This window comes from Dryas octopetala, chromosome 1 (assembly GCF_963921425.1).
Source record: "Dryas octopetala chromosome 1, drDryOcto1.1, whole genome shotgun sequence".
Taxonomy (NCBI): Eukaryota; Viridiplantae; Streptophyta; class Magnoliopsida; order Rosales; family Rosaceae; genus Dryas; species Dryas octopetala.
The window spans coordinates 9,120,711-9,144,518 of NC_141366.1; the positions used below are offsets into that span (position 1 = coordinate 9,120,711).

General features: G+C 36.7%; 4 protein-coding genes across 5 annotated transcripts; all 4 read left to right on the forward strand.

Moving 5' to 3' along the window:
* Positions 1 to 1,518: 1,518 nt before the first annotated feature.
* Positions 1,519 to 3,844, forward strand: LOC147297460 (zinc transporter 5-like). Its single transcript, XM_086235624.1, has 3 exons — positions 1,519 to 2,360; positions 2,539 to 2,688; positions 3,152 to 3,844. The coding sequence occupies exons 1-3, from the start codon at positions 1,761 to 1,763 to the stop codon at positions 3,464 to 3,466; spliced, it is 1,065 nt and encodes a 354-aa protein (XP_086091750.1). The 5' UTR covers positions 1,519 to 1,760; the 3' UTR covers positions 3,467 to 3,844.
* A 4,037-nt stretch (positions 3,845 to 7,881) lies between these two features.
* Positions 7,882 to 10,218, forward strand: LOC147297461 (zinc transporter 1-like). The gene is made up of 3 exons (XM_086243046.1): positions 7,882 to 8,535; positions 8,972 to 9,121; positions 9,797 to 10,218. The coding sequence occupies exons 1-3, from the start codon at positions 7,927 to 7,929 to the stop codon at positions 10,100 to 10,102; spliced, it is 1,065 nt and encodes a 354-aa protein (XP_086099172.1). The 5' UTR covers positions 7,882 to 7,926; the 3' UTR covers positions 10,103 to 10,218.
* Positions 10,219 to 10,907: 689 nt separating this feature from the next.
* Positions 10,908 to 17,314, forward strand: LOC147297462 (uncharacterized). 2 transcript variants are annotated; one of them, XM_086248287.1, is made up of 6 exons: positions 10,908 to 11,341; positions 11,977 to 12,033; positions 13,010 to 13,082; positions 14,534 to 14,795; positions 15,586 to 15,695; positions 16,885 to 17,314. In XM_086248287.1, the coding sequence occupies exons 5-6, from the start codon at positions 15,599 to 15,601 to the stop codon at positions 17,103 to 17,105; spliced, it is 318 nt and encodes a 105-aa protein (XP_086104413.1). In that variant the 5' UTR covers positions 10,908 to 11,341; positions 11,977 to 12,033; positions 13,010 to 13,082; positions 14,534 to 14,795; positions 15,586 to 15,598; the 3' UTR covers positions 17,106 to 17,314. The 2 variants fall into 2 exon arrangements, with proteins under 2 accessions (XP_086104413.1, XP_086104415.1); XM_086248289.1 differs by having other exon boundaries at positions 10,908 to 11,322.
* Positions 17,315 to 17,511: 197 nt separating this feature from the next.
* Positions 17,512 to 22,522, forward strand: SUF4 (zinc finger (C2H2 type) family protein). The gene is made up of 7 exons (XM_086248283.1): positions 17,512 to 18,058; positions 19,061 to 19,161; positions 19,782 to 19,908; positions 20,070 to 20,497; positions 21,082 to 21,233; positions 21,328 to 21,381; positions 22,088 to 22,522. Exons 1-7 carry the CDS (start codon positions 17,865 to 17,867, stop codon positions 22,157 to 22,159), a joined length of 1,128 nt encoding a protein of 375 aa, XP_086104409.1. The 5' UTR covers positions 17,512 to 17,864; the 3' UTR covers positions 22,160 to 22,522.
* Positions 22,523 to 23,808: the final 1,286 nt, after the last annotated feature.

Below are 23,808 nucleotides of genomic sequence, written 5' to 3' on the forward strand. Positions count from 1 at the left end.
TTCTCACACCATTCTTTAGTTTAGAAGTAGAAAAGCAATGCAGAAACATGTACTGCATTACTAACTCAACCTTGTCTAAAAATATTATTTAAGAACTTGCAGGTAGCTGTAGTTCGTGACCATTTATTTCAGGGCTGCTAGCTTGATTATTTACTTCTTTTTATAAATTTCTAATTCATCAATTTTATTAGAGTGCATGACCTCTAGTGGCAATGCCAACACAGCACTTGATTGGATTGGGTACCAACTTTTTGGTCAGTTCTTGTACCCAATCAGCACTCGTGGTCAACCACACTCCTACTCTCCAGATAGCATTGCACATTTGCACGCTTCAAGTGAGTGTGCTTGTAGGTGGTCAGGGGTATTTTTGTAAATTTGGAAGTCACTACTCACAAGCATCCATGTCCTCCTGTGTCTTTGACCAAAAATTAGCAAACAACCACCACTGTGTACTACTTCATTTCAATTCTCATGATCTCATCCATATCTTTATTTATTTATTTCTCAAACCCAAACCCAAATGATGTTGTTGGTCTTTTGCTATTAGTGCTGCTGAACTTACTATTGAGTGCACATGGTTTCAACTTTCAACTAAAGGGAAATTTACCTGCTTGTTCCTTTATTTTAATATGAACACATTAATCAACTTTTAGTTTCAGCTTAAAAGACAGTTCATGCTATTGTAAATCTGTCTCTTCACATACACAAAAGATACACAATCCATGCATATTGTATTTAGTGTGTGTGCTTAATTACATTTTACATTGTCCCAGGCCTTGTTTCTTCTTTTTCTTTTTCTTTTTTGTCGAAACAAACTATCATAAAAACCCAAAAGCCAACGAAAAGAGAATCAACAAAGGGCTGAAAAATTAAGAGAGCAAAACCAAGAAGCAGAGGCACAAAAACTAGCCCAATGGGCTAGAACCAACGGCCGTAGCTAGGTCTAGCAGTACACCTCAGCTCAAGTCATCTAGCTAGCAACAACTTGCCACCATTATTTGTCTAATTCATAAGCATGTCCTATTCTTTAAATTCAAGATTACTAGACTTATATCCACAATACTATGATTACTATCACAACTGCACATGGCATACAAAATAGTTTTTGGTAACAATCTCTTGATACTCAATTTTCAGATCATGTATATACAGGGTTCCTATTAGAGCAGACCATTAAAATGTGCATGCTGACGGAATTGATGTTTAGGTGGTGAGACCCATCAAATTTTGATGGGGCACATGTAGTACTGAAACATAATGTTTGAAGTCAATCCAAACAGAAGTTTGGTTACTCTCTAGTACTATTATTGGCCTTTCCAAATACACCCAAACGTTCACCACAAGTTTTTCACTTCAAGTTGGAGAGTTGGAGTGCATCAATACCATACATTTTGATGGAAACTAAAAGGATCAGATACCCTTTGTAGCAAAGTTGTGGCTTCTGATTTTTACGCAACACATATGGAGCAGTATTAATTTTAAGTACACACATAATGACACTTACACATATAACTCCAGCAATGAGTGTCAAAAATTTGGAATTTAGCTATGGGGTTGTTAGATTGAATATAAAGTATGGTCTTCCTTGCCCTGTTGCTGACAGGTAACAAACCCATTTGGTCTCTTTCTTTCTTGTACTACTACTCACCAATTTCTATGTTTTGTCTTTGTGCATGATTGATCACCTTAATGTTTTCTATGTATGAGCATGGACACATTTAATTCTACCATAGTTTCTTCATTCTTTTCCACCCTATACAATGAACAAGTTCCAACCTCATCCAAACACTTTCTTCATGACCATCCTCTTTCTTTTTCTTCTTCAACCAATCCTAGTATCTTCAACCTGCACATGTGAAAACCAAGATCCAGATCGAACCAAATCCAAGGAATTGATCAGATATAAACTAGCTGCAATTGCTTCAGTTCTAGTTGCTGGTGCACTAGGAGTTTGTCTACCATTTCTGGTGAAGATCATTAACATATCAGTTCTCCACCCGGATAAGGACTTTTATCTCCTGATTAAGGCCTTTGCAGCTGGGGTGATCTTAGCAACTGGGTTTGTTCATGTACTTCCTGATGCTCATGATAGCTTGACAAGCCCCTGCCTTAGTGAAAACCCATGGGGAAGATTTCCCTTTACAGGTTTTGTTGCTATGGTGTCAGCCATTGGGACATTGATGATGGAAGCCATTGCTACTGGGTACCAAAAGAGGTCTGAGCTTAGGAAAGCTCAGCCAGTAGATGGTGATGAAGAGAGTGATGATGGGGCACATCATGCTGGTCATGTTCATGGTCCTGCATTGGTATTAGAAGCATCGAATTCTTCAGAGCTTGTCCGCCATCGAATCATATCTCAGGTACCTTAGAATCTTAGATAAATTTCTTCAATTAATTTGTTATATAGAAATTAATTAGTAACTCTTAGAGAATTTGGCTCCATCGAATTTTGCTGTGTCATAGATTTTGCTCTCACTTTTGATGAGTAGACTACTCCCTCTAGCAGATTTTGATTGAATAGGGTAATACAAAGTGCAGGTTTTGGAGTTAGGAATTGTGGTTCATTCGGTGATTATTGGGATATCTCTTGGTGCTTGTCAAAGTCCACACACAATCAAGCCATTGGTGGCAGCACTGAGTTTCCATCAATTTTTTGAGGGCATGGGACTTGGTGGATGTATCTATCAGGTATTTAATCAGTTCTAACAAGCAACAGTTTGGTTCATACAGTGATTAAGAAGTGAAGAATTATGTTCCTAAACCCCTACTCTGCATAAAAGACCAATTTGTAAGTACCTAGCTAGTCCAAACCAATATGAACCACTTGTTTTTTCTTCACAATGCTTTACACATTAGTTGAACTTATTGCTTTTTCATTCACAATCATGTAGTCACTTCTTTCTCTCAAAAGTCAAAACAGATGTTAGAACTTTTGCAGGCAGTAGTTCTTTACCACTGACCATTTCAATGCTGCTTATTAACTTTTGTTTTATAATTGCATTATGTACTGAAGAAATATTGCACACTTTAATTAAGATCTTTGTTTGTATCCTAGAGTACCAAAATGAGAAGGACAAATAAAATTGACAACACACACAAGATTTAAGGCTGCTTCTGACATTAGGATAAGAGATTTATGATTTGTGTGCAGGCAAAATTCAATCAGAAAAAGATAGCAATAATGGTGTTATTCTTTTCCCTTACCACCCCAGCTGGGATAGGTGTTGGCATAGCCATTTCCAACACCTACAATGAGAATAGCCCAACTGCACTAATTGTTGAAGGGCTTCTCTTATCAGCATCTGCTGGGATTCTCATTTACATGGCACTTGTTGATCTTCTTGCTGCTGATTTCATGAATAATGCTAAAATGCTAAGCAATTCCAAGCTCCAACTTGGGGCTCATTTTGCTCTTCTTCTTGGAGCATGTTTTATGTCACTCTTGGCCAAGTGGGGAGAATCCTAATTCATCGACTTTGTTAGAGTTTTATGTAAATTTAATTGTTAACTAGATATATATTGTTGGCCTATTCCTTGACAGTATAATCTTTTGGGGCCTAATTATGGTTTAAGAGCTCTGGTTTCACAAGGTTCTAAGTTTTAAACCTCCGATCTCCATCCCCACTTACATCCATTTATTTCTTACAAGATGGAGTTGTACCTTCATGTATGAAGAGATGAAGGCAATAATGACATGATTTGAATCACTTCAATCCATGTATGGTGAATAAGAGTGGCGGTCCTAGTTCAAATAGAACTTCAAAGACAAACATGCCAATGCCAAACAATATGCAACATATATTTGTCGGATGCTATGTAAGATGCACCAAATATCAATGCAAGATTTCGAATTATATGATTTAACATTCTAATAATTGTAGGACTCAATCACAAAAGAAAACAAATAACCTTTATTAGGTGTCCGACCAAAGTGGGGAATCTCTCTTTTTATTAATGTATTTATTTTGACTCATTGTTTGAATGATATGGTCTAAATCTCTAGGTTCAAATTCGCAGTACACTAGTGAAATGGTCCAAGTAATAATATTCCAGTTGGGGAAAATGTTCCTTCAAGAATAGCATTTTGTAATATGTAGGACCACAAACCAACCAAATATTGGAATTATGTTCTGAACCAATGAGATTATTGCTTTCATATACATTGCTTTTCCAAGAGCTTTTTGCTATGTATTAGGCCGGAAAGTAATCAAAAGTTTTTGAGCAACATTGAAAGGCAAGGATTGTAAATGTGCAAAAGGGGAAGCATATACATTGAATGGCAACGGATGGGGTCGAGGTTTGCAATTCTCATCCCCGTCCTTGCCTCCGAATAGGGATCTCATCTGGTAGGTAGGATCTCGATAGATTTTTGTTTTTTTTAGATTTACGAGGGGAGGAATTTAACTTGAGTACAAATGGGCAAACTCTACAGCTCTTTTAACTGGATAATTAAAAACGCTCTAAAATTAACTAGTTAACAAGTTAATACGAAACTAACTCCTCATAATCCGAACCGTTTATTTTTTAAGCCCCACCACTTCAAATATCATCTTTGTAAAAAATTTTCAAATCAGAAGTCTTTTAGCTATATGATTATAATAACCATTTACATGCTTTTATTGATATATAATATTCCGTCTTTTTATTTAATCACATTTGGATGACTAAATAATTTTCAATTTAGTTAATTTTTTGCAATAATGATCTTTGAAAGTGGGGTTTAACAAATAGACGATTCAGATTATGAGATTACTTATGTGGTGAGTCTAAAATAGTGGTTAACTTCATATTAACTTACTAACCAATTAACTTTAGAGTGTTCTTCATACATAATATAGTACATGTAAAATAAATAAACACGCACCATATTTTAATACAATAATACCATAAAATATAAACAAAAAATAAGTAAAATTAGAAACTTAATCATAGTATATTTCTATTTATAGAAACAAACAAGTAAACAGGGTGGAAATGGGAGCTGATTCTAAGGTGTAGGTTGGAATCTTTCGATTTTGAAAAACTAAAGGCAATGGAAGCCCACATGTTTTGAGAATAATTATGAAAGGAAATATGGAAAGGAAATCAAGGATATATTTATAAGTTGATCTTGATTCTATTGCATAAAAAAGGTAAAGCACTTTTCTCAAGTTATTAATATTAATATTAACCTTACCATAGGACATTAGGACTAATCTCCTTACATATATAATAAAAATGGTAATATATATATATAACCAACACTTGTTTTGAGTTTCATTACGTAAGTTGGGCTGCTCAATCGTCATCTTAAGTTTCGGTCCAAAAAACCAAATTGTCATTTTAAGTTGTTTTAGTCACAAAGTCAAATGAAGAGAAAAAGATGAATAGTATACCAAGTAAATCTGGACCCTCCATGAAGTATAACATAAAGTTGTCAGGTACAGGTTCTACAATCTACAGCATTAGAGCCTAAGCCCTTGATATCTCTTTTAGTCTACAGAAACAGCATATAGCATAAAAAAAATGAGAGAAAGAAGAGTCAAATCTGGTATTTGGATTCCAAAATTGTTTTATGTTCATTTGGTGGGGACATATTAGATCCACCCAACATTGGCCTTTGTGTTCTAGGCTCTTGGCTAGAATATAGAGAATTCTCATCTTAGCTTTCTCAATTTCATAACAATTTGGTTTGGACAGTGTGTGAGTTGCTCTGGTATGTGATGTTTTTGCTAGTATTTAACATACAACTTGTTCTTTTTTATTTGGTTGCAGGGGACAGACTGCAAAAACCTGTTTCTGATAACAACAATTTTGGAATTCAATTGGCATCCACTGATCTTTTTGTTACTTGGTTCCAAAATAAATATCCCTGCAATGCAATTTCTGTGTCTAAAATGAGGATATTAGACTTTGTTGTTGAAGAAGCACAAGTCTGTCATAATGTCATCAATTGGCTTAATAAACCACACACTTGTCATTTGTCAACCCCACATTCACTTTCATATATACAATCTGAATGCAATCCCATGTCGTCATATTAACTCTAGCCCTGCTTTTGCCAAATTCTCCAACTCATGTATAAATATATACACAGAATGGAATAGGCTTCATAAGCCACAGCCACAGAAGACCACTCTATACCACTCCTTTACTAGCACTCTGTCTGTCTCTCAGTCTCTCCAACTCTCGATCTCTTAAAGCCATGAAAAAGCTTTACTTTATCTTACATTCTTCTTCTTCTTCTTGTCCATCAATCTCTTGGTTTCTGCAGAATGCACATGGAGTATTACTGATGCCGAGGATCGTAACAAAGTCAAAGCTCTCACATTTAAGCTAGTTGCAATAGGTTCAATCTTTATGGCTAGTGCCCTTATAAACATCGAACTTATTGCAACTAGCTTCAATTTTTGAGCTTGATTACACAACTTGGAGTGCCAACTCAATTGTTAAACAATTTAGTGGACCACCCAAAAATTTAAATTGTTAGAGAATGGGTCAAGTGGGTCACCAATTAATGTGTATCAACTTACACTCTTCATCACATGTAGCCTCATGCTACACGGTGCATCTTCATCCTGTACCATGCAAATCTCTCTAGCAAGTAAGATTGATACCATGTTAAATAATTACTAAAATTTAAAAGCTTAAACTGTTAAGAAATTAGTCAACAATATATTTCAAGCATACAATTACTATAAGTTTTAATCACAAAGTCAAATGAAGAGGAAAAAATGGAAGAAGCAGAAAATTGAAGTGTACGATGTATAAATCTGGACCCTCCATTAAGTATATAACATAAAGTTGTCAGGTCACAATGGGTGGAGGTTCTGCGGCATTGAACTCTAAGTTCTTGATCCATATTTCTAGTCTAAATCAACCAGCATAATAGCATATAGGCTATATAGCGTAAAGAATAAGTGGAAAAATCATAAATTTTTGGGAAAAAAGTAAGAGAGACCAATTTTGTTTATTTGTCAAAAATGTTTTGACATATCAGATCCATCCAATGGCCTTGTGATCTAGGCCATTTGGGTAGAATAAAGGACTTTTCATTAGCTTTCTCAATCTAATACCATTTTAAGACGGCTCTTTTTCTTAGTTTTATATATTAAACTTTTGTTGTATGGTGCAAACTATAAAGCTTGTTCTCTAACAAATTTTGAAATGCCACTAGCATGCACTGATCTTTTTGTTGTTTGGTTCAAAAATAAATATCTCTATAATGCAATGATAGTTTTAAAAAAATATACAAGTAAATTTTTATCATTGATTTTGAACGCAAGACCTTCTGCAATTAAAGTTCTTTTATACTTGTTAGTGACACTGTATCCCTTGCAATTTAACAAATACATGGAGATTGAGATTTGGAGGTTTTAAAGGCAAAATCTCATGTAATTAAAGCTCTAACACTATATTCGGGCAACAAAAAAACTCTAACACCATATTAGACAACCGCTAAATTTCAATAAAATTCATGCTCTACCGAGATAAACAGAATTCATGCTCATCATGCATTGGCTACACCATGTCACCAACCCACGATGTGTTACTACTTAATCATTAATGCTTGAAATGCCTTTTTTGCCAACTTTAGTCCCAAGTCCTATCATTTCCATTGTTCATAATTCAGATAGAGACCTCAAAAGCCTAATTAAAGTCCTAACCTCCTTTCCTAGCAAAAAAAAAAGGTCCTAACCTCCTTTAAACTGTTCATTAACACATAATGTCGTCATTTGGCTTCACTAACCACACACTTGGCAACCCCACTTCACTTTCTTATCAAACAGAATGCAATTCCATGTCGCCATTTTACCTTAAAACCTTTGCTTTTCCCAAATTCTCCAACTCATATATACAGTATGCAATGGACTTCTTCAAAACCCACTTCAAAGTTCAAACCCCACCTTCTCTGTCTGTGCCTCTCCAACTCTTTCACTCAAAACCATGAAAAAGCTCACTCCATCTTCTCACATTCTTGTTCTTGTTCTAGTTCTTGTCCCTGTCTTGGTTTCTGCAGAATGCACCTGCAGTACTGAAATCCAAGACCGTGACAAAGCCAAGGCTCTCAAATTCAAGCTAGTTGCAATAAGTTCAATCCTCATAGCTAGTGTTCTTGGTATCTCTCTCCCAATGTTGGGTAAGAAAATCCCAACTCTACGTCCCGAAAACGATATCTTCTTCATGATCAAAGCCTTTGCTGCTGGTGTGATTCTAGCAACTGGGTTCATCCATGTGTTGCCGGATGCATTCGAAAGCTTGACAAGCCCCTGCCTTAGCCAAAGGCCATGGGGGAATTTCCCATTCACCGGTTTCATTGCAATGCTTTCGGCTATAGGGACGATGATGATCGACACCTTTGCCACTAGTTATTATAGAAGATCACATTTCAATAAAGCACAGCCAGTGAAGGAAGATGAGGAGATGCATGGGATGCATGAGGGTCATGTGCATGTTCATACACATGCCACACATGGCCATGCCCATGGATCGGACTTGGTATTGGAGGATTCGACGTCGGCTTTTGAGCTTGTCAGGCATCGAGTGATATCACAGGTAGAGTTGGTTTCCATTTTTAGTTTGTTTAGATTCAATTTTTTGCAGGTTCATTTTGTTTGGTAGGTGCAACTCTGTTTTTCCCCTGTTTCCTCTGTTTTCTGCTCTGCCATTCCTCTGTATATTATGTTCTATACTTGTAAATAGAAGCATACAGGTGTTTGAAATTATTCCCATACAGGAAAAAACTTTAATGAGTTTTGAACTGAAACATCTTCTGGTGTAATTAAAGAAAACTTTTTCAACAAAAGTGTGTGATTATCATTAAAAGTCTTTTGTACCCTATAAAGAAAGACTTTGGATGCTCTACTTATATTTTATGTACTGGTATTGTTCTTTGATTAACTTAACTTCATTGGTTATAGCCTATGGCCATGTGCTTAACTCTGATATGTAAATAGTAATAACGTAGATTCTTTACATGAATGTTTTACAGGTTCTGGAGCTGGGGATTGTGGTTCATTCAGTAGTAATTGGGATAGCTTTAGGTGCCTCTGAGAGTCCCAAGACAATCAAACCTCTTGTAGCAGCTTTGACTTTCCATCAATTTTTTGAAGGCATGGGCCTTGGTGGGTGCATCTCTCAGGTATATAACTGTTCCCTTATATGTGATATTCAAAAGTATGATACAAGAAAATGTAGAGATAAAATAAATATGGGAATTTACATCTTTCAAAGTGAAAGCATGCTTGTCCTTGGAAACATCTCATCTCTAATACTCCCATTATGTTATTACCAATCTGCATATAGGTGCAATAATATGAGCTCTTAGTGCTCCAAAGGTCTTGTGATATAGTCACAAAGTATCTTATCACCTGTTCAAAGATCTTGCATATTCTTTGTAGGGTCCATTTGAATTCCAACAACATTGAAATGTCTTCACTTTATAGGCACGAATATGGATTAGGAACTGTTGCATGGTGGTGTAGGACACCTTTCACTGTTTAGGGTCTCCAGTCCCCACAAGTTTTTTGCTATAGCTCCCCTTAAGCTGACACTATGGTTCATTGTTGCATGTTGGCTTCAGCAGTACCCCTTTGGGAACAAATTGCAGTATTATATCTGTAACACACACATTCATTGGGATTGAACCTTGTAATTCACTACCCTCCTACACTTTCTCATAAAGAGGGTGAATGTATCACTAATCCCAAAGATCATTGGGCAGTTTCCAAAACATTTTGGGTTGTGAGTTTAGGTTACTCCATTGTAATTTCTATTTTCATACAGTTTATGTGAGATGCTCCAACTGTTTTTGCAGGCCAAATTCAAGTCCAGGGCCATTGCAACTATGGTACTCTTCTTCTCCCTCACCACCCCAATTGGAATTGCTATTGGAATGGGAATATCAAACATTTACAATGACAACAGCCCAACTGCTTTGATTGTGGAAGGGGTATTCAACTCTGCTTCAGCTGGGATCCTAATATACATGGCTCTGGTTGACCTTCTAGCAGCAGATTTTATGAACCCTAGAATGCAAGGCAACCTAAGGATCCAACTTGGGGCTTATCTTTCACTTATATTAGGCTCTGGCTGCATGTCTCTTTTGGCCAAATGGGCCTAAATGCTTCAATGCAATTAGGACTAGATGACATAGGCATGCTTCTTTGTGCTTTGTTTTGTTGGCTTCTCTGTCTGCTCTTCTTTTGAAATGTCTAGTGGAATTTGATAATCCCCAATATATCACCAGAGCAACCTAATTCTTCCACTCACAACAAAATTTTAGAAATATTGAATGAATATAGGAATCATATTCTAATCCATAACATGGGATACATGTCATAACTCAGTTTAAAAATGTTGAAAGTTACAAGTATTTTTGGTAGAGGTGTTTCGAAAACCAATTATCATTATTATACTTTATATAACACCTTTTTTTTTTGTTGAATTATACAAGACTAATCAAACTACGTCATTATTGTAACGACCCGACCCAAATTTTTACTGGAAATTTAAATTTTTATTTGACTATGGTTTTAAGAGGTTTTTAAAAGATGTTGAATTGTATTATAAAGATTTTAGGATTTATTTGGAAAATAAAAAGGGTTTGGATTTAAAATTTTTATTTTATTTTTGTTTGGGCTTGACCCAAAGTTGACTTTTAAAATAAATAAGCTTTTGATTTTGACTTTGGGTCCGTTAGATAGGTTTCGATCCCACGATTTCATAGACACGTAGCATGCTTCTATCCGAGTTACGGTTTGGAAGATACGGACATGTGAAGTTAGAGGCAATTTTGTAAATTTATAAAAGTGGGATTTTAAATAACTAAAAATCAGAAAAAATTTTATGATTTCTTTCTCTCTCTAGAACTTTCTACCACATTCTCTCTCTCTCTCTCTCTCTCTTTCTCTCTCTCTTTCTCCCTTTATTTCCCTCTCACCCGCACACTCTCTCTCCCTGTTTTCTCCTCCCCCGCAACCCGCCCCTGCACATCAACCAACGTCCACCACTCTCGTCGCCGACCACCACCAGCCGACCTAGCCTCACCGGCGTGTCCCCACCGCACCGACCACCATCTCCCAATCACCCCCTTGCAGCCCAGCCTCACACGCGAGCGAACAAGCAAAAAAAAATCCTCAGCCGCCGCTCTTCTCTTCGCCCAGCCATCTCCAGCCAACTGAGGTCACCAGCGTGCCCCCCAACGCCGGCCAGCTCGCCAGCTCCTCCTCCAGTTAGCCCAGCCCCCCTTGCGCGTCGGTGCTGCTCGAAAAGGCCACACAGGGCCGTCGACTTTTCCCTCCATTTTCAGTCAAATTTCACCTCAAATCTTCGAGATTCTTGGTGGGTTTTTCTACTCTAGGTACGAGCTTTTTTTCCTATATTTTTGGTAGAGTAATTTTTGAAGAAATCTGAAACTTGGAATTTGATTTAGGAATCCATTTCGGGTCCCCTTGAATTCCGGATTTTGGGATGTTTCTTGATGTTTGTTTGGATAATTACACCCTATGAAACTTCTATGATTATTTAGAATTGAAAATTTTGTGTGGGTTTAAGAAAAAAGGGTATTTTTAACTAAATTGATTTTGGAGCCGCCGCTTTGGGCGGCACCCATGGTGACCTCGACCCCCACAGTCACCTTTTGGATGTAAGTTTATCTTAGAGCCCATTTTTAGATTGGTTGTTGGTCTTGGTTATGTTGGAAGAGATTGGTGGAACCAAAGGTATTTCGAATTGTAATTAGAAACCTTGCCAATACCGAACTTATTCTCGGACAAGTTTCTTTTTAAGTTTGGGATTTGTTTTGGATCTTTGGGTGAACTTAGGTTGAACCGGGAAACCTTAGGGGCGGTTGTGGAAGTGTTATTGGTCAATTCATGTAGATCGTAAACCAATCGCGTAGGAACGAAGTCGAGTGGGACGTTAGACTCCACACACACTCTTTTTAAATGTCGTAGAACCGAGGCTAATCTATGGTTGTATTGTTTTATTCTATAGGCGAGACGATCGTGGCTCGAGACGACCCGGAGGAGGATCGAAGTTAGGATTCTCACTGTGAGTGGACCTTACTTCCTTAAACTGATTTATGAAATTCGCATTTTTATCTTGGTTAATTGAATTTGCTTTAGTAATAACAAATGTGTTCATGAATAAGTTTTTTTTAAAACATATATTTACATGTTCATTTTAGTGAGTTGTTGGGCTTTGGGAAAGGAAATTTGGTTTCTCATACAAAGTTCATTTAATATTTCAGTTTTGCCGAAAAGTATTATTTTGATCTCTGTATATTGAATTTGATTCGAATTTCGTATGTTGGCTTATGGATTTAAAGCTTCTTTTGGAAAAGTACCTTGATATTTATTCTTGGTGGAAAAAGAATTTATTGTTTTGGGTTATGGAAAAATGGTTTTCAAACCACCCTTGCAGTACCCTCCAGGTTATCAGATACATAGGTCTTTGGGACCCATCACGGCACACATATAGGCTTTGGGCTGTGTGTCGGGATGCTTCGCCCTTTGGGGGCTGCTCTGCGTGCACGTATGACCAGGATTGCTTGCACGTGCTGATTTTATTCACACGTGTGTATGGCCAGGATATTGCCTGCCTGTGCGATGCAGGAATTCCGCATAGGTGTATGGCCAGGATTATTCAGGGTATATAGCATGGTGAGAAATGAAATCGGTATTTTCAAGGGTTTAAGTATGGATTTTAAATGAGAAATACCTTTCGAGTTTTATAGTGATTTCGATCTTTATTATTTTTATGACTTTGTTAATTTAGATGGTTGACCATTGAGAAATGTATCTTGATTTGTCTTTTATGTGAATTCCAATAGTTTATAACATTCTTAAAGTTTGGAAATGATTTTAAAACTGGGGGATTTCAAAGAGTGACGTGAGGTTTTTGAACTACACGTGGTTTTGAAGGAATTTCTGAAAAAGAAATTTACTTTTGTTTTTGTTTCCATAAATTTGTCCACTCACTGAGCCTATCTCACCTTTTTGTTGTTTTGTCTTAAATTGTCCCCCAGGTAATAGCTTTGGTGGAGGTCGAGCCAAACACGTCGAGGCAGTTACATCCATCTCCCTAGTCGGACCCTATAGGTGCCATTCAATTTTTGTAGAAATTCCTTATAATAGAATAGAAGCTCTGATAACTACTTTACAATTTTAAGTTGGATTTCTGTGAAATTGTTGGGTCTGAGACCCTATTTTGGTTGTGGTAGAGGTGGTTGCTGTTTAGAAGTGTTTTTTCACAGGTTTTGAAATTCTGGGTTAGTCCATTTTCAGGGGAGGTTTTGCCGAAATTTTGGTAGGATTTTCCTTGAATTTGGATTCCCGCAAGACCTCTCCGGGTTTCAGGGTGGAAATCCGGGGGCGGTCCTGTCAATGATGTTGATGTGATATGAGTTATATGACTAATTATTTTAAAAATATTTATTTTAGTTTTATATTAAAATTCAAAATAATCTTAAAAAAAATAAAAATAATCAATATATACACAATGATACCTCATTACAAAACACCCAAACAAAGATTTGAAAGTCCATTGTCTTAATGCATTAATCATATTTTCAAATGAGATGTTGTGAGATTTGGAATGAAATTTAGGGTTTAGAAGTGAGGGAATTGGTTTGAACGAAGAAGGTGATGAGATGACAAGGGTTTAGAAAGAAATTGAAGAAAATGGAGAAAAAATGGAATCGCCACTTTGGAAAAGGGAGAATATGAAATTAGTTTGAATGTATAATATAGGTGGTGAGTTATTAATATCATAGTCTAAATATAAGATTGTCGTCAACTCATATTACACGTAGATTAGTTACACACGTAGACCACGTGTTAGTTTTTCGTTTGATAGAGTGAAATGAGATTACCATTACACACATAAGTACATAACAATGTTAGCAAGAAATTGAAAAAGGGGGGCCGGGGCCGCCGGGGGGGGGGGACTATTCAGAATTTCAGACTACCCAAAACCACTTAGTTGACTACCCCCTTAATTTTTTGCCCATTTTTTCTTATTTTGCCCCTACATTAAAAAAAACTCATTTCCAATTTTGGCCGGCCACCCCTCCCCACCGCCGGCGCAACCCCACCCCTCCCTTTCGTCGGTCGACCCCACCCCTCTCTATCGCTAGTGCGACCCACCTACCCCTCCCCTTCCCTTCGCCCGATCTCCCTTCTATCTCTCTCTCTTCCCTCTTTCTGCCTCCCTCCCTCACCGAACCACAATGGGTGGTCAGCGCGACCTCATATACCTCCAGATTGGGGGTCGCGCCGGCCACCCATGGTGGTCTGGTGAGGGAGGGAGGTAGAGAGAGGGAAGAAAGAGAGAGAAGGGAGATCGGGCGAAGGGGAGGGGTGGGGTCGCGCTGGTGGTGGGGATGGGTGGCCAGTCAAAATTGGCAAAATGTGTTTTTTTTTAATATATGGGCAAAATAGGCAAAAAAATGAGAGGGTGGCCAACTCAATAGTGGGTAGTCTAAATACACCCCCCCCCCAAATTGAAAATGAAGTTGCTTTGGATCTGATCATTTTGTTTGGTATCCCAGAACCAGAAGCAAAAGAGCAGCAAGACTCTTATTTTGAAGTTTAGCTTCTGATTTCTAAACTCCAGCACCCCAAAAAAAAAGAAGAGTTTTACTTCTGAATTCTTTGAAACCCTGTTCGGAGAATCAGAGCTGAGCTATTTCTTCTCGCATAGAATATGCAATTTCTGAATGCGGAGGAAGGGATTGGACTGTAGAACAGACAAGCTAACATTGGCAAGTCCCTAGCAGTGACTCAATCTCCCGATCCAACACTCTCGCTTGGGTATGTATGCTCTTTCTCAGTCCATTCTTTACTCGCTTGAGCATGCGCCCAAGTGTTTGATTAATTGTCTGTGTGAGTTTTGGTCATTCTGGGTCACTTCAATATTATGTCCCCATGTTCCCAAACAATATGATTTTGAAATTTAGTGTCTTTCTTCATCGTGATTGTTTGTTAATTGGTTGCATTTGAAAAGTTTTGGTCTTTATTTGAATTGCTTTCAAGTGGAACATCATATCCCAGTAAAAACGTAGTAGTTTATACTTCTCTTAAGCATTTGCATAGAATTATCGTAAAGAGACATATTCTTCTGAATTTTTCTTTTCACTCATGTACACAATTGTTATGATACATCTTTTCTTTTTCTTTTATGGGTGTTTGATATAATTATGGGTTCCAAGTTTGAATGAATGAATACCTTATGATCATTAATAGTAATAATTGTTACTTTATCATGTTTAGGTACACATATAGGAACTGATTTTGAGTTATATTGACTTTAAAGAAGTTCGTGTGCCTATGCCTAAATGCTAGAAATGAACTATGTTTATAGCTGTTAGTTGTATCACTAATTGAACCTCAAGGCAGAGGCCCAGTGAATGTTATACAAGACTAATTGATATTCTTTCATTGCAAAACGTTATTCGTATTCATCAGTTCCTTTTGTAAACATTTAGAAGTCCATTGAGCCCTTGACTATGAAATGACTCTCTCTCTCATGTTTGTTTACGGCCCTAATATTCCTTATTTGGTTTTCTATTGATATTGATTCATTTATCTATTTTTTCTGTAGGTTGGAGGTAACAATGGCAGGAGTAATGAAAAAGTTCATTACTGCATCGTTGTTTATGTGGGTAACTCCCATTGCAATATTATATGGGTTTAACAATAATTTGCTTCCTGGTAAGACTATTGTGTCAAATACTGTTGCTTTTTCTTATCTTTATTTGTCATATCTAATTGGTTGTCGGAAAACTAGTAGTGCATCTTATTTTGAAGTCCCTCACATTAACAAAGACTTGCACTACTTATGCTGGGTTTGCCTTCTTAATGCTTTATTACAAGAATTTTATCTACTTAAATTCTCTTTATAGTAATTTTAGCCGCTTACTTTACTTTTCTAAACAAACATACCATTTCTAGTTTTGCATTCTGAATTTATGTCTTGACCTCCATTTAGTTCCTGCAGCACCTTAGAGTTTGGCCATGTCACATTAAGTTTTGTGATAATTGGAATTTTTTATCTCAATCAAGTCTTTTGAATCTTGCATCTTGCTTGCAACTAATGTTACCTCTAATTTTTATCTCATGAGGAAAGTTATGATTATTACAATCTTTATTGTTTCTGTTAATCACATAATAATATTCATACAGTGAATGTGCGGTTTAAAAAATGAAGATCATATTCTGTCACCAAGTCCATCAAGTATAACTGATGCCAACTGTGGCATACTGGCATAGGATAGAATTGATGTTTTGGGCTTTGCTTTTGAAAAGAAATTTGATTTCAGGATTTTAAATACTGGGCGAGAGGCTTTAACAGGATTGCAAAAGATCGATTTAATTGCTCAATGATTTCAGGAAATTGAAATTTTATTGTCCAGCTAACTGAGTAAACCGCTAGGATGTACTGGTAGCAGCTATTTAAGGACTTTAGGGTTTAGATCCCTGCTGGTATGGATGGATTGAGCATATAAAGTAGGAGTTTCTGTTATGATCGAAGGAAAATAAGGGCTAGTTAGGAAAACAGGAGTGCAGAAAATCAAATAGAAGGAGAAGATAAATCTAGGCACTATGCCCTGATTCCCATGTGAATCACATGTAGGGCTGTATTGCATCACAGATTCTCTAAGAAAGCTTCACAACTTCAGAAGACATTCTCTGAAACTTATTCTTAATTAAACTAAAAGAGTCCTTCCATATATATATATATATGTATATCTGTGCGTAGAAGATCACTTTATCGTATCAATTTTCTTTTGTGATAATTTGATTAGCTTTTCTGCTAAGATTTGGAAAGGGGGTTATTAATTGTTTTTCTATAAAGTTGCTTGCCTATTATTTGATCAAGGGTGTTATACATTTGAAATAGGTTCAAGCGACATGTCCCCCTATTCTCTCACATTGTTGAGTGGATTTCTTGCTGTTATATCGGTCAACATAGTTATCGCATTTTATATATACTTGGCGATGAAGGAACCTTTGGATAAACATGAGCCTGATCCTGCATTTCTTTCCGAGGCCAAAGCTAGCGTAAGCCAGTATACAGGAGCTGCTGATAGTTCTTCCCAATCCTCCAAGAAAGAAGAGTAAAATGTGCTGCTCAGCACCATTTCCACAGTTGGAAGAAAGAGAACTGAATTTTGGACAGCACGCTGCGGATTAGATTATCGATTAAGAATCCATTAGATAAATGTATGTTGGTTTTCATTTTCTGTCATCTGCTACTGAACCTGAGAGATGATGTTGATATCACAAGCTTGTAGAAGTGAATTACTTGCTATTCTAGATGTTATTTTTCACCCTTTGTTGTCCAATTAAATGCTAGTGCCGGAGGGAAACTGTTGCAACTTCTCAATCGATGAACCTGTTTGTGTAAGCTTAAAACCTATTGGAAGCATCACAGTGATTGAAAGTTCGTGCACCTAGAAGATAAAAAAGTTTAACTGATGTGGCAAAACCTAACTAGAGGTGCTTTAATGGGACCCAATGTTTCACAACTTGACAAGATTGGGCCGGTTACGGAGTTGGGTTTCAACCCGGGCCCACTCAACCGATTTCAAACCCTAATTGCAAATCTAGCGGGTAAGTTTAGGAAGCCCCCGCCCCACTTACCACTTCAACTGCCGGTAAAAAAACAAAAAACAAAAAATATAAATACAAATAATAAAAGAAAACAAACCTCAGAGGCTTTGAGGCTCAGATCACAGAAGAAGAGAAACCCTCAAAAGCCCAAATACCAAAAGCTGAAGAAGCTCACAGACACGTTGAGAGAGAGAGAAGGAGACAACAACGAGAACGTAAAGAAGAAGAAGACCCGCAGAAGGAGGACAAAGGGGAAAGAAAGGCAAAATGGGAAAAAAGAAGAAGAGGGTGTCGTCGAAGGTTTGGTGCTATTACTGCGATAGGGAGTTTGACGACGAGAAGATACTCGTGCAGCACCAGAAGGCCAAGCACTTCAAGTGCCATGTCTGCCACAAGAAGCTCTCTACTGCTGGTGGCATGGCCATTCATGTCCTCCAGGTCCACAAAGAAAGCGTCACCAAGTATTGCCATCTATACTCTACCTATTTATCGAAACCCTAATATTTGCTTTATTTTGTGGCTGATTTTATTGTATGAAAATGTGGTGTTCATCAATTTTGTTTCTGTTTTATGAAAAATATGATCTTCATCGATTTTATTGTTGTATTCGATCTGGGTCTTTGAAAAAAATCATCCTTTCGAAAAAAAAAAAAAAAAGAAGAATTATAATTGATCAGTTGGCATCATTTATGTAATGGGCTCTGGGGAAAATATATTTCTTCTGTGGTGAGCAAAGGATTTGTAAATATATATATATATATATATTTTGCTGTAAAAGAGTTTGTTATTCGAGTTTTTGTGTTACCTGTATAGGTTTAAAGTTTAATTGTCAATGGCATTGAGAGGCTGTTAAGGCATCTTAGGTTTTCAAGCAAATTTCAGTTGTAGTTGTTTAATGGATTTGGTAGATTGGCAGTGGATCAAGTACAAAACTAAGGAATTCCAATAGATTTTGTGAATGCTTGGCATGGGATTCCAGGAAACAATGTGGGTGCTATTACAAAATTGGTTTTTCTGGTGTTGGAATGTACTGTAAAGTGAATGTGTCCGCACTTTTCTTAAAATGTGGATGTCGATCCTAGAGAATGAATGTATATAAATCTTTCCTCCATCTGAACTTTATATGGTAGATATCTCAATGACTCGACCTGGGTATTCAATTTTGAAGGGAAAAACTCTCATGCACTCTAAAATTAACTGGGAAAATACTTTGCTTTGGAGTTTAGCTAAATGATGGACAGTCAATTCTCAGAAATATCATGGGCTAGGGTAGGCTGCTTTAGAATTCCTTAGAATATTATTTGTGATTAAACTATTTTCACTTGCTCTTACTTTACAGTTAAAAAATGTTTAAGTACATTTAAATTGCACCTCGGAATGGGAGTTTAATAAGTTATATCTTATCTTGGATTTTTTCCTTTTCTACTTTACTCATACTCAATCTGGCAAACTATGTTCTACAGGGTTCCCAATGCAAAGCCTGGCAGGGAATCGACAGATATTGAAATATATGGGATGCAAGGAATCCCACCTGACATCTTGGCAGCACATTATGGAGAGGAAGGTAAAGTATCCTTACAAGTGTGATGTTCATCCAGATAATTTCCATCATTGGTATTTGGTGATGTATGAATTTTTTTTATTTAAATGCTCAAATTGAGCCACTTTATGCCTTAGTTGGGTTTGAATCACATTAAAGCTTGACCTGGATGTGCTGATGTATGCTAGTATACATTAACTGACCCATTTTTAATAGTAACTACCTTAAATAATAAAACATATTGATGTTTATGGGATATTCATAGCAATATGCATGTAATAGTTTTTCAATATAAAAAACTTAGATGGTTGTAGGTCCAGTTGGAAAAGTTTTAACATATTCAAATTCTCCTTTATTCATGGTTGAACCAATTTACATGCAAGAAAATGCATGCAAAAGTTTATACATACACATTTGGATGTCCTAATTTGTGCACATAAGAATTCTGCGTGAAAGTTTCTTTCTTGGTTTCTCCTGACTTTGTAATCTATCTGCAAGCTTTATTCATTGAGCTAAAGACTAATCAAACCCAAAAATGCACAGTCCCTGTCATTTGTGTAGTTCATTTCATGGTTTCTCTTGGAAGTTATATCATTAATCATGTAAATTAAGTTTTTTTTCCTGAAAGATAAAGTTATTTGCAGATGAAGATGCTCCATCAAAAGTAGCTAAAGTGGACATCCCATCGACCCAGTTTGTTGGTGGTGTGGTGCCAGGTTCATTAGGGATGGCATATCCTCCCCAACCAGCTATGGGTGCAATGCGGCCAATGTATGTTTTATGAGGTTTTTTGCTTTCATTTCATTTAGTGTTTGGCAATCTAAATCAGCAATTATGGAATTTTAACATTGTGTTCTCTGCAGTAGAATACAGGATTAGCATATACATAAACAACTTATCTATAAGTTTATTGTTGTTGTTGTTTGCACCAGTTACAATGCTGCAATGCCAGTGCCTCATAATGCTTGGCAAGTTTCACCTCGCCCCCAGCCTTGGTATCCACAGCCTCCTGCAGTCTCAATTCCACCTCCTTCCCCATTGGGCTATGTTCAACAGCCATTGTTTCCTGTGCAGAATGTGAGGCCACCTCTACCATCAACAACATCCCCTGCACTTCAGCCTTCACATATAACTCCTCCTGGACTGCCTACATCCATGCCTCCCATTCCTGTATCACAACCCCTGTTCCCTGTTGTTGGTATCAATAATGTACCAACTCAAAGTTCTCCGTTTTCTGCTCCTATGCTTTCAATGAGTAGTATTCCATCGAATTCTCCAGCTGAATTTCAAGGCTCAACAGATGCACATCAAGGCGCTAAAAATTCCATGACAAGTAGTTACCAGGCTCCAAGTATTCCAGGTTTGATGTTTTATTATTGAATTTTGGTTTTGCTATAAATATTTTTACAACCTTTTCTAATCCTTTTTAACAGTATGATGTCAAAGTTGTCATCTAGTCATATTTTTCGACAAAAGTGGTATTTTCTTGCTTTCAGTTTAGCATCTCCCTCAAGCATGATAAAAAGTAATAGATACTTCAGATTTTCCTTTTTTTTTCTTTATGATTCAAGTTGCTTTGTAGACTCTACTAGAGAGTTCTGTTTTGTCAATTGATCAACCCTAAATTTGGATATGCTATCAACAGTTTGCACTTTGTAGACTAAAGTATACTTAGATATATTGCATGGAAATCTGTTGTCTTTTTTGTTATGCACTTAATTAACTCTGTAGTTCTTTCTTCTATTGACAACTGAGCTCATTGTTCTTGTATGCTGAGCCTTCAAGTTAATCCTACCATATGTATTTGTCCTTTACAACAATAAAGACCTCCCAAGTTTCTGAAAATACTCCTGTTTCTCTCATAGTTGGTGCCTTTGAAATATTGTTGATTTCATGTGTGTAGCCATGTGAATCTGACATCTTCTTTGCATTCAATTGCTACAGGTGGTACCTTAAATTCACACTCTTATGCATCTGGACCAAATACTGGTGGTCCCTCAATTGGACCACCCCCTGTAATTGCAAACAAAGTTCCTGCTCCCCAGCCAGCCACTAATGAGGTGTATTTAGTTTGGGATGATGAGGCTATGTCCATGGTAAGTTGTTTATAATTTATAAATGTTTATTAGGTTTCCTCTTTGCTAGTATTGTTGCTAACTTGTTATTCTGGTTAATTTGATTTACTTGCAGGAGGAAAGAAGATTGTCCTTAGTGAAGTATCAGGTGCATGATGAAACTAGCCAGGTAAGTCATACTACCTCTTTAATTTATGGAGTTGGATTGCTCTAACCAGATAGGTAGGCTTTATGTTTTGTTTTTTCAGATTAAGCTTGTTTACCAATTTTTTTCCTGTTTAGAGAGGTATTTTCTGTATGAATTTGAACTTTTTCCTTTTGAAAAGAACAAATTAGCAAAGAACATATGAACCTTTTAATCATCCATCTTTCTGCTTTCCAACCCAATTGGTTGATGGGCATGCTGTTTTGTTTAAACTGCCATTCTCCGGTTTGCAAGCAACTGCATCAAAAAGTTCAAGTAGGTATTTACATTATTTTTGCTGTTAGTTAGTAATTACAATTTTGGCAAGCTTGCTGCAATGGGCTCAAGGATTCTCCAACCTAGCATCGTACTCAGTTAAGTACGAAATGTATGTATTTGCTCTTTTAATAAAATTTGGATTTATCTGTGTTGTTATTCATTCTCCCAATGCTTTCTTTTGGGGTGTGGGGATTTGAGTGAAACAAGATCAAGCCCAACAGATTTTTGCCTAATTGTAGCACATCATTACTTTATTTTATCATTGAACAGTGAAATCAGACTTGGCCCAGGTCAGCTTCTTTCACAAAGTTTGTGTATCTCTTGGATAGGACCAATCTATTTATCTGGCTTGCCCAAGTGAATCATGCCAGTGGTTCCTCTCTGATGATCTTATTGCGGTTTCATTTTTCAGATGAGCTCAATTGATGCAGCCATAGACAGAAGGATTTTGGAAAGCAGGCTTGCTGGTCGAATGGCATTTTAGATCAAATGGCGTGGGCAGCGATGGCAATGCATGCGCTGCTGGAAATCTCATCCTGATGTATGCAGAGGTGGACACGCATGCAAATCTCATGCTGCTGTATGCAGACGCGGAATGTAGAAGGGACTAAGAGGGGCATGGCCCCTTCAAACTTTTGATAAAAAAAAAAAATTCAATATAAGTTGTAGAATACCAATGTGGTGAGCATATTTGTTGCTTGTAATTACATTTTCTTTTTCTCTTCTATTCTATTATTTTCGTAAACATTACAGTTAAATCAAATGTCACCTAAGGCAAACTTCACAACATCATTTGGAAATTTATTCTTTATGATTATTGGTAATATGAGTTTGTTATTTTTTTGTATTTAATTGATCATATTGCTTTTTTTCTATTTTTAAGATTGGGTTTATTTGAACCCAATTATTTTGTATTTTATTCTTGGCCCAACGTTTTTCCCTTCATTTGTATTTAAAAAAAATATTCTTAATAGTTTCTTTTGTTTTAAGAACCATATCTCTTTAAAGCCTAATTTCTTAAATAAAATCCTTCTATTAAATCAAATAAGAAAATTAATATTTAAGGTTAGTCTGCATCATCATCACATACAATCACTCACTAAAAAATCAGAGACATTTAATTACATTTGAAAAGGCAGTTACCGAAGTATTAACTTACTCTAGAGCTTTGAGAAGACTTTACTCGCAGCTCATTCGATCTCTTTTTCAACTCATATTACTGAGTTTGTTTAAACATCAAGGCTGTTTTTTTTGTTTGTCTTGCAAATAAACTTGTCATATATTTATGTTGTATTCTTTGGAGGAATATGAGGAAGAAGGCCAAATTTTTTTAAAGTTATGATCTGATTTTTTTCTCTACTTTCTCTTTGCTCACGTGGAATTTGTTGTAAACCTTTTAGATAGGTAGATTTCAAAATTTTCATTTTTATTTCTGGAGTTGTTTTTATAAAAAGATTATTTTTCAGTCTCTTTAATATTTCAAATGTGTATATGAGCAAGATGATTATTTATTAATCACGTTTATGTATTTTATGGCATGCACATCACATCATTGCATTAAAAATATTAATTATAAACTAATAATAAATTGTAATAAGAAAAGTAGTTTGAAATATTAATTAGGTATTGGTTCATTGTGTCCCTCCTATTCTTTGGTAATACCCTTGAGAGCATGAATTCATGACTCCTACACATCATACCATCGTTTTTCAAGTGCAGCTTTAAAAAGTAAGAGTGAATTTAAGCCTTTATTTTTTGTACAAAGTTCTAATTTGTTTATATGTAAGCTATTTTTTTCTTCTTCTTATTTTGTGTGAATTTAAATTCTTAAAAATGCTTGGTAGCCGAAAAATGGAAGGAAAAGAAGAGAAGAAAAGAACTTGGTATTATCAGAAAGGGGGGGGCTATTCAGACCACCCAAAAATGCTGAGTTCACCACCCCATTGATTTTTTACCCATTTTTGCCCATTTTGCCCCTGCATAAAAAAAAAAACTCACCCCTCCAATTTGGCCGGCCACCCCTCCCAGCTCTCCCCGCCGTCGGCGCGACCCAACCCAGCCCTCCCCGCCGCCGGCGAGGAAGGCTGGGGTGGGTCGCGCCGGCGGCGGGGAGGGCTGGGAGGGGTGGCCGGC

Excerpts from the sequence above, each read along its gene's own strand:
- LOC147297460 (XM_086235624.1), top strand. The coding sequence starts at position 1,761 with ATGAACAAGTTCCAACCTCATCCAAACACTTTCTTCATGACCATCCTC. Across the intron at positions 2,361-2,538 it reads GCCATCGAATCATATCTCAG|GTTTTGGAGTTAGGAATTGT; the intron begins GTACCTTAGAAT and ends TACAAAGTGCAG. Across the intron at positions 2,689-3,151 it reads TTGGTGGATGTATCTATCAG|GCAAAATTCAATCAGAAAAA; the intron begins GTATTTAATCAG and ends ATTTGTGTGCAG.
- LOC147297461 (XM_086243046.1), top strand. The coding sequence starts at position 7,927 with ATGAAAAAGCTCACTCCATCTTCTCACATTCTTGTTCTTGTTCTAGTT. Across the intron at positions 8,536-8,971 it reads GGCATCGAGTGATATCACAG|GTTCTGGAGCTGGGGATTGT; the intron begins GTAGAGTTGGTT and ends AATGTTTTACAG. Across the intron at positions 9,122-9,796 it reads TTGGTGGGTGCATCTCTCAG|GCCAAATTCAAGTCCAGGGC; the intron begins GTATATAACTGT and ends CTGTTTTTGCAG.
- LOC147297462 (XM_086248287.1), top strand. The coding sequence starts at position 15,599 with ATGGCAGGAGTAATGAAAAAGTTCATTACTGCATCGTTGTTTATGTGG. Across the intron at positions 15,696-16,884 it reads TAACAATAATTTGCTTCCTG|GTTCAAGCGACATGTCCCCC; the intron begins GTAAGACTATTG and ends CATTTGAAATAG.
- SUF4 (XM_086248283.1), top strand. The coding sequence starts at position 17,865 with ATGGGAAAAAAGAAGAAGAGGGTGTCGTCGAAGGTTTGGTGCTATTAC. Across the intron at positions 18,059-19,060 it reads CACAAAGAAAGCGTCACCAA|GGTTCCCAATGCAAAGCCTG; the intron begins GTATTGCCATCT and ends TATGTTCTACAG. Across the intron at positions 19,909-20,069 it reads ATGGGTGCAATGCGGCCAAT|TTACAATGCTGCAATGCCAG; the intron begins GTATGTTTTATG and ends TGTTTGCACCAG.